General features: G+C 42.7%; 1 protein-coding gene across 1 annotated transcript in view; it reads right to left on the bottom strand.

Annotated features, from left to right (window-relative positions):
• Positions 1-15,485, bottom strand: part of PTPN5 (protein tyrosine phosphatase non-receptor type 5) — a 37,373-nt gene extending 21,888 nt beyond the window's left edge. Inside the window, exons 1-6 of the mRNA XM_056850848.1 lie at positions 15,321-15,485; positions 14,829-14,948; positions 9,988-10,071; positions 5,490-5,728; positions 4,395-4,584; positions 1,855-1,939 (exon numbers count right to left, since the gene is read on the bottom strand). Coding sequence (XP_056706826.1) covers positions 1,855-1,939; positions 4,395-4,584; positions 5,490-5,728; positions 9,988-10,071; positions 14,829-14,948; positions 15,321-15,479 — 877 coding nt within the window. The 5' untranslated portion in view covers positions 15,480-15,485. The remainder of the gene's footprint in view (positions 1-1,854; positions 1,940-4,394; positions 4,585-5,489; positions 5,729-9,987; positions 10,072-14,828; positions 14,949-15,320) is intronic.
• Positions 15,486-15,901: the final 416 nt, after the last annotated feature.

Here is a 15,901-nt window from a genome sequence, read left to right on the forward strand (position 1 = left end):
TGATGCTGCTTTACTCTGCTCTGGGTGGACCTCAGCTACAGGATGGTGCCAAGTTGTTTTCTGTTGCCCCAGAAGGTTGGACCAGAACCAACAGGATGAAATTAAATCAAAAGAGTTTCCATCTAGACATTAGGAAGAATTTTCTAACAGTTAGAGAAGTTCCTCAGTGGAACAAGCTTCCTTGGGAGGTGGTAAGTGCTCCTTCCCCGGAGGTATTTAAGCAGAGGCTAGATGGCCATCTGTCAGCAATGCTGATTCTATGACCTTAGCAGTTCATGGGAGGGAGGGCATCTTGGCCATCTTCTGGGCATGGAGTAGGGATCACTGGGTGTGTGTGTGGGGGAGGTAGTTGTGAAATTCCTAAATTGTGCAGGGGGTCGGACTAGATGACCCTGGTGGTTCCTTCCAACTCTACGATTCTATGCTTTATCTGGTCAGGATGTTAGGCACAGTTCAGTGATGAGGCACATTCTTTGTACACAAAAGGATGCGCCCAGTTCAAGTCCTAGCATCTCCATTTAAGAAGCAGTTGAGGTAGCAAAGCTGGATTTCTGCTTGAGGCCTTGGAGAGCTATTGCCCTTCAAAGCAGACAATACTGTGCTAGATCAATGCATTCTCTAAAAGGAGCATAAGGCAGCCTCAGATGTTCAGAATCCTGAATCATCTTAAGGAGTAATTAATGTACAGCTGCACAATCATCTGAAGGTCAGAACTTTATTTAATTTGATGTATAACTGTATAGGTATCCATGGTCTCGTATGCACAACTATTACTGTCACAACAAGGGTCCAATAGCACTACTTGTTGTCTCTAGCAATTCCATAATGTTATCTTTTCAGCAAAGGCAGCATGCTAGCTGTTCCAGACTATCTTAATGCAAGTTCAGTTATTCAGGAATGTAGGAGTTCCATACCAGGAAATATCATTGCTGTTGTGTGAAAGAGGTCTCCTGTCCTGGTGCTGTCACATTCCGCTTTCCCCCTCCCCTACACTGTTCGTAGCCAACAAAGAGACAAGAATATAGGGGTATCTTCTGCTCCGGTGTTACTGCACTGCCATCTCACCCCACCTCCCCTGCTGACTGTGCAGTAGAACTGGAGCCTTGCTTCATGCTGCTGTTAGGGGCTGTTCCACCCTCTAACCACGGTACCCAAATTTCAATTCACAGGGGTTAAACTCCTCAGTGCTCAAGAGTAGCAAAATGCTGCTACTCTTTAAACAAATCTACTGAAAGGCTGCAAAGCTCCTTTCCTGGGGACTCTGTTTTGGGAGTTAGTGGAAACTGGTGAAGTTTCACAAAGCCATCCTAAGCAGAGTTAACATTCTTCTAAACTCTCTGACTTCAATAGCCTTAGAAGGATGTAACTCTGCTTACGATAGCAAGGTTAATGGCCAACAGGACAGAGTCAACAATTCTGTTCACAGAAGCTTCCATTAAAAATACATTTCAGGAATCACTTTCTTTCCCCATCATCCTCTACATTGATTACTGGGAGCCTTATGACCAAGCTATAAGATTCCCGTCACTCACTGGTCCTAAATGGCCATTAGGAAACCCCTGTCATAAACCACAGTAATGCATGATTTGTGGGGCAGCAGGCCAATTATGTCATTGTTTATATGGACAGCCCACAAAGACAAATCTTGAATTTTTCAGAGGTTTCTCTACTTTCTATTTTGGAGAAGCCATACATTAAACTTACATGTGGATATCAAGTACGACTAATAACTATTCTGACATGTTTAAAACACTTCTTGCAGAATCTTGCAATTGTCAAAGAAAAGCAAACACTTTAAAATGCTGTTGTAAATCTCAGCCACGACAGTGGCTGAAATACAGATCTGGTGCTTACTTGGGAGAATAGTTTTGTAGCGATTCTTTCGCACCAAACCTGGAATATCATATTCCTTTGGGTCAACAAAGTTCATTGGGATTTCCTGTTGGAAATATACAACAGAAATCATTAACAGATGCATAAGGGGCTGAATGAAACAAAACCCTGTTATATCCTGATTAGTTGTAACACATGATTGAGGCATTAGGGTTTGTTTGTTTTTACTTAGTAAGTCTGATTCCTTAATTTTGGATTAGTAATTTTGTTTTGAAGTTGTAAATGTAAAAAAACCGAAGAATAGTTTTTTGACTAATACACGGATAGAATTAAATCTAACTTTTAGTTTTACGCTATAGTATTATATGTAGCACTCCTGCTAGGCTAGCTCTCCTGCAGAGTTAGGCTGCTTAAGTACAATGGAAATCCATGGCATTTAATGAGCCTCTGTGTCTAGGATCACAGCTGCAGCCCTTTAGTTATAGGGGCAGCAGGTAATTTAAACCCTAGGGCAAATAGTGAGACTTCTCATACATTCACTACTACAATGTTCAGGGATATGGTGTGAGAAGTCCAATTCATGCACGATACATAATTAAAACAAATTTTACAAAACAAAGGCATTCTTACATATCCACTATATGTAGACCCCATGTGTGGTGGGTGAGGAAGATTGCAGCTGACTGTAGCTGCTGCCAGCTAACCTATCCTAGCTCACCTTCAACAATTTCAGGGTGAAATATGTGAGTGGTGCCTAAGAATGTGTAGTCCAATAATTTATCCTAAGAACATTTTCCTGGGAGGAAGCCCCATTAAACAGACTTGAGTAGAATTCTGAGCAGACCTGTTTAGGATTGCTCTCAAAATCTAACACTACGGCATATTATATAATGGAACAAGTCACTCAAATGCTCTTGAAGGAGAACTATTATTTTTAAAAATGATATGTTACCAAAGCCTTTAAAGGAAAGGATATAATCAGACAACTACCATCCAGTCTTAAAGTGAATCACACTCCCCAGGAAATCTCTGAACCTCCTTGTGACAGACAGAGCCAAGTCAGTCTCCGTCTTTATATATGCCAATCCCCTTTGTACCCTGATGGTCTGGAGCAAAAGCCAGCAACAGCCAATCAGGGCCCCCAGAACACTTGAAGGAAGGGGGAGTCACTTCAGTTGGAAATGGGCTGCTTAGTGTGGTGGCCTAGTTTAGCGCACACACTGATGTATAGTTCTCGCACATATGGCGAAAACGCATGGGAGGTTTTGCCTTGGATTTGCCACTCTCTAAATGCACATTTCCCCCTTCCAAATTCTCAAAACTCAACAATAAGCCCCCGTGCAGAGTTTTGAGAATTCGGATGGGGGAAATGTGCATCTAGAGTGGCAAATCCAAGACAAAACCTCCCATGAGTTTTATCCCATTATCTTTCAGTGATATTTGAAAGCTATTGGCCAGACAGAGATATGTGGTTTATAAAGACTCTAAGAATCTCAAAGGTTAGGAATCCTGAGGATAAAGTGACAGTTTTGAAAGTCTAAAGTAGTCTGTTAGTTACTGGCATTCTCTCCACTCAGACACAATATATTTAATCTATAAAGCAACTGTATCCCCATATTACTATATCTCAGCAAGTTTTATTTGTATTAAGTTGGTCCTGAACATCCACGGTTTACTTCCCCCTCACTGTAAAATAACCTTTTTCTTGTTTCATTAAATCTCTGTTTCCCTCCTTGGTATTAAGGGAGAAAAAGTTATAACCAGGCTTTACCAAAGGAGAGGGTACCTCAGAAATACCATTACAATTTATTTCAGAGATGGCTAGTGGTAAATGCTGCCAAGCACTAGTAAATAAATATTCCTCTGGCCTCTTTCACCACTGTGCTTGGTGGTGTGATGGGTTATTTTGTAGTCTGGGCAGTAGTCCTCAAATAATCCCAGAATCAAGACACATTATCATCACAAGGACAGTGGTACTGGGCTGAGTGGAGGTTTTCTAGCCAAAAATATTTTAGTGCCTGCTCCTGCTACCCCAACCAGTCACGCTTCTCCTTTTAGCTCTCAATCCATCTTTTCAGCTTGTCAGAACTTGACAGAAGATCCCATCAAATCAAACTGATTCTAAGCAAAATGAATGTTACGTTGCTGTTGTATAACCTCAGACCCACATTGTGAAGTACGTAAAGAGAGCTACTATCCGTCGGAACATATTCACACCATTGCCAGGATTTTTGTTCCCTGATTTTTCCTACAGTGGCTTCCTGCTTACCTGGACAGCATCATCTGATTCATTCATCACAAGCAGAAGCTGCTTGTTTTGCATGCTACCACAAGTGTCTTCACTACCGTGTGTCAGTGACTGTACAAATAGCTGGAAGGATCTGTTAACTGGTAATGAGTCAGAAAATCCAATTGCTATCAGCAAGGAGAGACCACTAATGCCACTTTTCATTTACGCATGGTAAATGCTCAGCAAAACACAGTAGCCTGGACTGTGACCAGGAAGTGAAACAATGCTATATAGTTTTTTGTCTTCAAAACTGTAAGGTTAAAATACTCACAAAAAACTCTGTCTGAAGTGTAAGAGAATCTAATGCTTTTGTGTGCAGCTCCTCCGCAGTGAGAACATTTGATGCTGTCTGGAGGTATTCTCGAGCTGATTCTTCCCTTGGAGACATGATATAACCAAACCCTTGCTCAGAACAGCCTGGAGTGCACATGTCCAGTGTGAGTGAAACATTGGAACCCCTCCTGCACAAAACAGTGGCATACAGAGGCATTTATTAATGACTGGGAAATAACCCAACATTCGCTGCTTACTGCTCTTTTTTATTTGAGGTAATGCATACAAAAAAGTGGCAACCTGAAATCCAGTCTATCTGAATATATAACATTTAAATTTAATATGTTCTGTCCCACTAATAATGTACGTTACTGTTATAATTTTTATAATTTGGGTTCTATTTACACAAAACGCCTTCAGAACATATCAGTACAAAAATTACCATGAAAACCTAAAATGAGTCAAACCTGAAATTGTGTTATAATATCACACTTTGCACAGCTGCATCAGTTGTCAGCATTGTAACAGTCAATATTGTCCACATCAAAACCTTGCTTGATTTTGCTAGAAACAACAGTTGGAGGTAACTGAGGTGTCAGATTGAGCACTGCTTCTCAGCAGAACATTATTTTGTTGGTTAGTTCAAAATCCAATTTTTAAAAAGGCACACAGGAATTTCTCCTAAACAGGGTTCCTGAGAGGGCAATCAAAAGGATAACAGGGGAGGAGGCCTAATTTGAAACCTGAAACTGCTTTCAACTTTATAAAGATCAGGTAATAAATTAAGCAGCCTTAAAATACCTATCAAAATTAACTGTCAGTATCATTAAAATAACTATTTAAAAAACCCTACAGACTATGAGCAGAAAGCACAAGGAACAGATAACAAAAAGGATGGAAGCTGCTATCATTATGGGGTGGAGGGACCAGCAAAATCATCCAGCCATCAATAATAAGATCACAGAATACATGAAAAAAGCAAGCAATCTTGGAACAAAACCAAGCAAGTTCTTATCAAGTTGACTTCCACAGAATTCCTAAACCTATACGTTCCTTTTCTAAACTACTTCCATGTCTTTAAGTACCATCCTACCTTTCTTGCAGTCCCACAGATTTCACTGTCAGTGTTGCTGGATCAGTCTCTACTTTCATATCCATCACACAGTCAAAAACGGGTGTCTCTGGCACTGGGTCCAGATCAAGGAAGTCATCTTCATTTTTATCCTCTGTCCATTCAGAGTAGGTAAATGAAGGCTGGCGGCTTACAGACTGTCTCCTGTCCTCTTGGAGAGGGAATGGGTGATCTGGAGGAGTCTTCAGAAGATACCAAACCTACAGGGAGATACACAGCATTTAAAGCTAAAAACCACTCTGCTTTTTTGAAAGAAGATTTGCCCTTTTGGGGTGATCAATGGCTTCATTATACCTCTGCACAATAAAAATAGCTCTAAAGGGAACAGAAACATGCTACACAGCCAACTCTTTCTTGTGACTGTCATAAGAGAAATGCCTATTATATTACTTTATTCAGGCAGATGGCTTTATGGAACCTGCTAGGCTAAGCTTCTAAACACAGTGGAAGCACCTCGTGCTTGGGAAGTTTGTTTAGTCGCCAAATGTGAATTCTCTTTTGCTCCTTTGTATAGTGGTCAGCTGCACTGGCTCACAAAAATCACATATTAGGTTGTGTGTGTGTGTGTTAAGTGCGGTCAAGTCGTTTCCGACTCACGGTGACCCTATGAATCAATGTCCTCCAATGTGTCCTATCCTTAACAGCCTTGCTCAGATCTTGCAAATTGAGGGCTGTGGCTTCCTTTATTGAGTCAATCCATCTCTTGTTGGGTCTTCCTCTTTTCCTGCTGCCTTCAACTTTTCCTAGCATGATTTTTTCCAGTGACTCTTTGTCTTCTCATAATATGTCCAAAGTGCAACAGCCTCAGTTTAGGGTTACAGGTTGGGTTACATGGTTACAGGTTGCGAATTTCTTGAATCCAATTTACACAAAGATTGGAGACATGTACTTATTCAACTTTCACCTCTGATAAATAGGTTGTTGTATTGTTTCAAAAACATGCATTGCCTGTTTGACCAGATGTGAAAGTGGGACAAAAGTAAATATGTGTGAATACTATGAAAAACCAATGCTTTTTCCAAACCACTTTTAATACTCTTAAAAACGTTTGTCTGTCTCCAACATATGATGCCTGCGGAGCTCTGTTTAATTTTTTACACACACACAGAGGTGCACAGTTTTCCAATCATGAGGTCTCTTTTGGTAAAAGCACCTAATTCCCATAATAATATAAAAATCAAATGGGGGATATAAAAACCAAAAGGAACGAGGCTGTTGTGGAAACTTTTTTTTTTTGCAAACTTACTAGTAGTATGAAAATTTAATTAATCCTTATGAAAACAAAAGTAATTCCCTAACAATTGTATCACAAGCAGTTCCAAATGGTTAGTTTACATCATAAAATGCCCTTGTGATCATATTTATGTTGGCCAAACTTCAAGGAAACTAAGAACATGCATCTCTGATCATGAAAGCACTATTCACCAGAAAAAAACAGGTACTCCTTTAGTACAACATTTCACAGAACATAATTGTGGTCCCATAGATTTCTGGTTTTGTGCTATATACAAATCTGATCACTACAATTATAGTGTGCTAATTAAAGAAGAAGTTAAGTGGATTTTGAGACTCAAGAATTTGGTCCTGGGTTAAATGAAAACCTGGAGCTCTTAACGCTGGTTTGAGATTTTTAAAAGTGCAAGAACAGCACTATTTTTCTCAAACATTGTTGCTGTGGGAAGTGTCCAGACTTTTTCCTTGGTCTTGCAGCATTGAATTCTTTGTGCAAGTTGGTTTGTGTTGGGTTTGAGAGGCAGTAGAGCCTGGGATTGGGCGCTCTCCCCCCCCCCTCGTGCATTTGGGTGAGAAATTACCAACCGGGCGGGGGGGGGTGAGTGAGCAAAAAATCCTCGCCTCCGCTACCTCTCTCTGTGCTTTTGATTACCAGTAATATTTTTTATGATCTATCGATATGCCATCAGACCAGGAGGGGGGGAAAGGCGACCAGAGAAGGAGGTGGCAACATGGCTGCCTCCATCTCCAGGAGGCTTCCCAGGGCATTGCGGAGGGGATGGCTGAAGGCTGGCTGGAGGAGGAGTTGGAGGAGGGATAGGAGAATGGGGGTGTGGGGGGGCATGGAAAGATCGACCGCGAGTTGACTATGCACCTTCCAGTTACTGAGATAAGCTCAGAATAAAAATTACTCCCAGGATAAAACAGGGATCGGAAAACCCAGGGAAGCTGCGGAATGGAAGCGAGCTGAGCCCCAAGGAAGGAGAACATCATGTATAACCTCCACAGAGAATAGAGACAATCACGGAGAATCATGAGACAAACCAACCATGCATAAACAACCTTAGTGTCACAACAGTGACACACAACGCTGAGCCCAGGTACAGGAGGTGCGGAGGAAGCACGGCATGTGATTGCTAGCCTACTTCTTAACCCCTTATTTGTAGAGCTATCTTTTGGCCAGTCCAATACAATGTTCTGCCTTACATATCTTATAAGAAGCCTGTTATCTGAAATGTAAAGCATTTACACAGTGCAATTCTAAGAAGAGTTACAGCCTTCCAGTCCACTAGAAAGGGGTGGAGAATATCAAATCCGGGGGCCTTATAAAGCCCACGAAATCATTTGGTCTGGACCTTTGTGGGTCCTGGCAGATCTCTAGCTCAGAAGGATCTAAGACTGGCGATCTGCCCCCTCCAGCGGACAGGAATAGCCTCTATTCAAGGTGGATGTGAGTTTGTTTTGCTAAGAAAAGCAACTTTCTTTCCCCCTTGCAAAAGAGTAATTAGCTATGGAGCTGCTATGATCGCCCAAGAAACTGTGTTAACCCTTTCCCACCTGGGCCGTGGAGAAACATATTCCCTCTGTACTACAAGAGGGCTGGGGGCGGAAGTGGCGACAATGGAGGGGTTAAAGGGGGCAGGGCGATAGCCACGAGCAGGGCGAGTTCTTAGCCAGTGTGTCCTCATTTCATCCCTGCAGGTGGAGGTAGCAGGAGCCAGCTGTAGAATCCGGCACCAGCCATGTGGAGCAGGAGCAACTCCGGCATGGGGCTGGATGACTACACCCGGCTGGTGCAAGAGACCATCCTGTGCCACCAGGTGGACGAGTGCACCACCGGTTGGATGCCTGCCTGCTTGCCCGCACCCGGGGGGTGTTATCTGGGCAGCTGCCTGCTTGGGGCTTGGTTGGTACCCCCTCTCCCTTCTGGTTCTTTCCCCTCTAAGTCCTGCAAAAGACGTGTAGGGCTGGAAAGTGCCGGATGGGGGCATTACTGGACCGGGCTCCTTCGCCTACAAGCCCCGAGAGGCTTGTTGCTCACTCTGTCTTGTGTTTGCTGCCCTGCCTGAATCTCTTGGGCCCAGCTGGGGACAGCAGAGCTTAAAAGCAAGTTGCTCTACGTGGCAGACACTCGAAGCAGTCTCCGGTCGTGCCTCTTGGCTAAATGTTTGACCAAATATAGTGGGCTAATTTTTAAGTTGATAATTTTGTATAGCCTGTGAATTATGTTATAAATATCCAAATGTCCCTTGGCAGAAAAAAGGTTCCCCGCCCCTGCACTAGAATCAATGAGCTTAGAAGGGAGTAACTCTGTAGAATTGCATTGCTAATAAATGCAACCTATTTAGATTACTGTAGCATTGCAAATCTGGGTTCTTGTCAATACAAAAAACATTTTAAAAGTAACTGGATTACTATAGATAAGGGTGGTTTCTATTAGAATGGTTTTGCATAGGAACAACCTTGACCTTCTCTTGTTTTTGCCACAGAGCCTTCTGATGACTTGGCTACCTCATGTGAACCTGATTAACAAAAACGACTTCACAACAAGAAACTACTAGTGCTGTGCACCTACAACACACCAAGGAAACATTTTCCACTACTATTTTGTTTCTTTGTTGCCGTTCTTAATTAAATCCGAGATGGAAGGGAAAACAGGCAGGAGAGCCCATAACAACAAGAAACCCACACTGCGCTTATTCTGATTTGGCTTGTTCTAAAGCTTGGAATGGCTAATTGTATAAGGGCCTTGGATTTTATAAAGCTCACTGTCAGTTTAGAAATGCATTCATTGCACCACAATATTCACAATTGCACCACTTTCTATAAGTTTACTATTTGATCGCACAATATATCTAGCTAAGGAAAGCCTGCGCAAAGAGCGAGGCAATTGCATGGCAAAGCTAATCTCACAACCCACAACAGCATTTTTATTCACAGAGGTATTAATGCTAATTACTATCCTTAGTGAATGACTTTTAAGTACACTTAATGCCAAGATACCAGAGAAAACCCTGCAGTTGCCCAATGTCCTCAAATGTGCCTAACCACAATATGTAAATAACAATGTTTATTAGCTCCAACTATGTTCATGTGAATTGCTAGTACCAGGATATTAGAAAGCATTTTTTCATCAAAAGCACTGGCAGAACACTGTGGGGACTTCAAAGGTGTCAATTTAGTTAGCAAATTCCTTAATCGTAGTTGAATATAGAGGTCATCTTACCAGTGTTCCCACGAGCAGCAAGCTAAAGGAAAACAAAGACAGCAGGACGTATGACATTGTGATGCCCCCAATTCTGATCAGATCCTAAGGAGCAACAGAAACCTATAGTTAACTCAGAAGGTATTTAAAGGGCTAGAGTGATGCTTTAGAGAATTTTCTTGGCTTTGATGGAAAATTAACAGTTTCGCAAACAAATTAATTCCAATTTTCCCTTCAGTCGGAAATAAATGCATTCTTTATATACAGACTTCTTAAACTGCAGTAAGTTCAGTAACTGAAACTCAGATCCTTATCCAAATTTTACAGTTGCTATCATCAATCCTGCTGGAAAAACCCCTATCAAATATCTTTTCAAGTTAAAATTCACCAAGAACTAGAGTGGAGACAGCAAACATGACCTTCTTGGTTGTCTCCGTCACCTAAGAGCTTATTTACACATTGTAGACCACACAGGTCTGGTCTCAGTCCTCATCTTGTGTCAGACAGGGTTACCAACAGGACTGGAGAAAAATGTCCTGTTCCTTTAATACATGCTTAATGCGTGGAAAGGAGCCCCGTGGCGCAGAGTGGTAAGCTGCAGTACTGCAGTCCAAGCTCTGCTCACGACCTGAGTTCGATCCCAACGGAAGTTGGTTTCAGGTAGCCGGCTCAAGGTTGACTCAGCCTTCCATCCCTCTGTGGTCGGTAAAATGAGTACCCAGCTTGCTGGGGGTAAAAAGAAGATGACTGGGGAAGGCACTGGCAAACCACCCCGTAAACAAAGTCTGCCTAGTAAACGTCGGGATGTGACATCTCCCCATGGGTCAGGAATGACCCGGTGCTTGCACAGGGGACCTTTACCTTTTTAATGCATGGAAATGGGCATCTGAAGCTTTTCATGGGATGGAGATAAATCGCATCACCTAAACCTCTATGAATGGGACAGGGCACTTTTCCCAGGCAGTTTGCAACTCCACCTGTGATGCCTGATTAGGATCGGGAATGTGATGCACCTGGAGAAGAGACTTCATCCATTTCCCCTACACCATTTTTCCAGTGTGAAACAGTACGGGGTAGGGCACTATTGAGCCTATTGGGAAAATCCAGGTATACCCCAGGGAACATCTGGGTTTCCCCCAGTGGCACCCCTTGGATTGTTTCGGGCTGGAAAAATGATGCAGGGAGAAAGGCTGATGCCTCTTCTCCATGTGTACTATGGTCTTGATCTGAATTGGCCACAAGAACTGAGAAGAACCCACAACTCATGAACACACATGAAGCTGCCTTGTACTGAATCAGACCCTTGGTCCATCAAGGTCAGTACTGTCTACTCAGACTGGCAGCGGCTCTCCAGGGTCTCAGGCAGGGGTCTTTCACATCACCTACTTGCCTGGTTCCTTTAACTGGAGCTGCCGGGGATTGAACCTGGGACCCTTCTGCATGCCAAGCAAGCAAGACTGAATGACCTTCAGGCCTAGGCTTGTGCATTCCTCCTGCAGCTCTCTAAAGAAAGGCCAAGCCGATTTTTCTCCAGCCTTGCATTCTCAGATCGTGAAGATCTGACCCTTTATTCGACTCTCTGCAAAACGGGGAAGGGGGGGGGAGAGGAACAGCACTGCAGACGAATCCACGCTTCGCCAGATGCCCAAAGCATGCCAGGACTCATGTATGATTGTTGTTAAGGGTGAAACAAGTTGGGGATCCAGAGCTAATCTGTGTGCTCCATGATGAATGAAGGGACACTAGTACTTGTCTGGTGAAGTCTGAGGATCTGTCAAGCTTTAAATCACCACGTTAACCTAGACTCTGGATTTTCAGAGATAACAACTCCTCCACTAACATATGATTCCAAGGCTTAACGATACCTGCTAGGAAAATGTGTACTTGAGCATTTTCCTGCTGTCGTAGTACAGCAAATGGTGAGAGGCAGAGAAGTAAGCGAATGGGAGTTTACAAAGACAGCCATGCTTAAAGCAAAAGGATGGGCCTCATTAATCTTTAAAGTGTCGTACTGTGCAATCCTGAAAAAAGTTGCACTCTTCTAAGCCTATTAACTTCACTGGATTTAGAAGGGTATAACTTACAATGGCATTGACAATCTCTTTGTGGGAATATGTCCAACTGCTGAGTTAGGAGCCTGCAAAAGTCCTCAGGAGATTTAAAAAATGTTTCCAGGTTTCTAGACTTTCAGTTGTTAACATTTATTCTTTATGGAATGGGAAACTGGGAGGTGAACCTGGATAGATTTGCACTTCATTGTGTTTGTCTAAGAACTACTATGCCCTCTACTCAATCCAAAGTACAGGTTTATTTCTAATCAAATTAATGTAAAGTCAGAACTGAGAAGGACAAAACTTGACCTGGACTGACTCACTGCAAACAACATGTAGATAGTTTGAATGCCTCCTGCTGCACAAGACGCTTTTGATTATGCATAATAAATCTAATTTAAAAGATCACAGAAAAATCCCACTTGTCTAAAGCAAACATAAGGATGTGTAATATTTGTGCTTCATAATCATTGTTCAATGAACAAAGGAAGCCGTTTTTGCTTTACTTTAACTAGGTGACGCACAACAGAAAACAGACTGGAAAGGCCAAGAGGCAAACTATGAATTGGGGGATCTGGGTTCATTAATTTCCTGACTGAACTGCATCAAGTACCAAGAAGTAAAGCAAGCATAATTCAATAGAACTTACAGTGCAATTCTAAGCAGAGTTACATCCTTTTAAGTCCACTGAAGTCAATGTATTAATTCTAAAGATCTGTATCCATTGTAACAGTGAACAAACACACAGCTTGATCCTGACCATGTCTACTCAGATGTAAGTCCTACTTATTTTAATGATATTTACTTACAAGTGAGCATACTTTGGGTTGCAACCTTAAAATGTAAGGTGGCTAGATAATTTAGGTAGTAAAAGCAACCCCCCAAGTTCTCTACTGTGTACTTAATATTCACCAATGGTTCGTTTTCACATTGTCTCTATTCAACAGGAGTCCCAGAAAAAAATACTCTATGTTGTAGAAGGTCAAAGAGGATTTTTTTTTTCATCCTTTCATTCCCTAGTTCAGTTTAAAGAATGCTTGGGGAGGGGAACATGAGAATATATGCCTGAGGGTACAAATCTGATGATACCAGTCCTTTCAATTTAGGCCCAGAGCTGAAGGGAAGAAAATACCTTTCCTTACACCTAACTGCTAATGCTGGCATCCCTCTGCTGCCAAATTTTCAGAGGCAGCATGCATACCCAGGCTGCAGGCTCAGTGGAGCTTCAGGTTTAAGCAGAAAGAGGATTTTTTTAATGTAAGGATTTTTTTTCTCACAGTATCTATGACTGTGCCGCTCCCGGCACTTCGGGAGCCAAGGACGTCCTGGGCTCCCGGGGAAGGGAGTCGCGAGGAGGAAGGGGCGAATTGCCGGGGAAAGTAGATGGACGGGAAGACAAGGGAGTTCAAGACAGAGGAAAGGCAGTCAGTAAGATAGGGGAAGAGACAGCCGACGGGGTTAGGGGAAGACAAGGGGTTAATCAGGAGGGTAGAGGAGAATCAGGAATAGAAGATAAGCCAACAGGTGTGACTGTACAACACCTGAAAGGGGGGAAACGGGCAACTGATGTTAATTGGTGGGTGGGACAGATTCTGCAAGGAAAAGGGTAAAAGGGAGAGTTAGTTTGCTGGCCGAGGAGGATACGGCCACGGTGACTAGGTGGTCTGTCTCCAAGGACACCCCGAGTGGCGGAGAGGGACGAGCGGTCCCTAAACTCGGAAAGTCTGAGGCTAAACAAAGCAGGACGAGAAGGGCTGGGCGAAAGCAAAGAGAAAGACAACAAGGAGACTGCCGGGCAAGGGTAAGGACAGGGGAGGAAGCAATGCGGAGCAGGCAACACGGAGCAGGCAATAGGACAGCAGGTGAGCCCTGACAATGACCCACCTCATTAGTTAAATAAGACTTTTCCTTTCCTCCTCTCATTTTGATTCTAAGTACGTCTACACATGGGACAGCCACTTTGTTAATGGAGGAGTGACATGAACATCAGTTGCCAACATTCCCTTTCGTTCCTGCCATATCACATCACTTGCATCATGCTTTGAGGGCTCCGTGTGAAAGAAATGAAAGGCTGAATGAGGGAGAGCATCAAGATACCATTGTTTCTTTCCCCCTCAGGAGTCTGGGGGGGAATCCCTCTCATTCTGCTGACACTTCATTGTGTTGCTGTTTGGCCTGCTGTGCCCTTTCTCTGTGCTGATAAAAAAGGGCAAGGAAAACCAGCTCCTCTAAACATGCATTCCCATTGCCAAGACTCTTTTTATAGCATGGAGACATGAGATGACCCATCTGTGATTGCAATGGCAAGAGGCCCAGCAAGCAGCAGATTGGAGATGTGATGACACACTGGAGGAGTGGTGAGAAGGGCCAGGAATTTCCCAGCCCTGGGTAGTGTCAGAGGAAGGAGTGGTGGAAGACAAGAGATGAGCCAGGCGCTGTGGGGAAGAGGAAGAAAGGGAAGGGCAAGGGCTAGAGTGAATAGTGATAGGCAATGGCCCTCCCTTTGCTCCCACCCATGAAATCTCACAAGCCTTTCACTAGTAAACAGTGAAAAATGCATTGCAACTACAGTTCATATATGCTGTAAATTTGCTGTTTTCCAGATGGCTGAAAATATATAACATACATATATAACATACAGAATCTGAGCCTATTTTTGTGGCACATGGAGGCGACCACTCCTTAATACAGCATTTCTTAGCAGCTGTAGTATACTGTAAGCCCTATGCTACACGTTGCATCTATTGTGTGCATTTTATTCAAGAACATATCAGCATTGCCATTAAAGCACAGAGTAGTCAGTCAACGTACCTTGCTGGAATCTGCAACCAACTGTCCAAATGGAGTAAGCACCTTAGACAATACATCAAAAGCATTCTGAACTGCCGGGAGTATCTCACAGCCATCGTTCCAAAACATAAAGGAGAAAACCTGTGCAGTCAATCAAATAATTAATAATGAAGGTTTTTTTTGTCATTACACTGATTTTTCATTTTATTTCCAAACCTTCACAGCCCATTGAAGGTGTTTTTTAAAAAATAAATTAAAAACCATATTTATCACTGGGTTTTAAAGAGTCGGATATTTTGCACGCTGCAGACATTAACTAGAATAGAAAGACAAACAGATTGTTACCTGGTTGTAAAATGGCACAGCTTTTGACTTAATTTCAGATATATCAGCATATATGACGTGGGGAAATCTGGCCCCTAAAATGTATGAATCTAAAAAAAACAAAAGCAATGTTGTCCTTTCTTTAAAAAAAAAAAACTATCTCCATCTGAGTTAAGTCTGAATCCTTACCAATATCTGTGAGAGGGCGAACAGGTAAACGACACCTCCTGTACTCAGTCCGTTCCACCAGGCCAGCCAGTTACTCTGAGTCTCCTCAGAGCCCTTCTGAGATTTTTCGGTCCTCTTTCGTGGTTCCTGCTGTCCATCATCTTCATCCAATGGTTCCATTACTGCTGACTTGGGAAGACCAAATATGCAAACGAAAGAAGATCAACAGCAATGCACACCTTACAACTCTTGCTGAGGCTGCAGGAATTATATAGGTAAATGAATAGAAAATGCAGTTGTACACCTGTCAGCAACCACCTCAGTAAACAGATTGGGAGATATGAATGTCACACTAAAGTACTGCATTTCTTTCTGCCTTCTACTGAAAAAGTGTGTGGGGTGGATACATTATTACCCACCTTTTCATTTATGAACAGAGTCTGGGTTGTGTTATTCACTAATGAGCTGCCATTTAAATTTAAAAAATGGAAAATTATTTCACTCCCAATTATGATCTTGCACTGCTTAGTGCTTTAGGTTGATAGCCTTCTATGTTATTCAGTTTTCTGTTCTCTCCATTTGGCTATATTAATTAGGATGAA

The sequence above is a fragment of the Euleptes europaea genome, chromosome 6, assembly GCF_029931775.1.
Source record: "Euleptes europaea isolate rEulEur1 chromosome 6, rEulEur1.hap1, whole genome shotgun sequence".
Classification (NCBI taxonomy): domain Eukaryota; kingdom Metazoa; phylum Chordata; class Lepidosauria; order Squamata; family Sphaerodactylidae; genus Euleptes; species Euleptes europaea.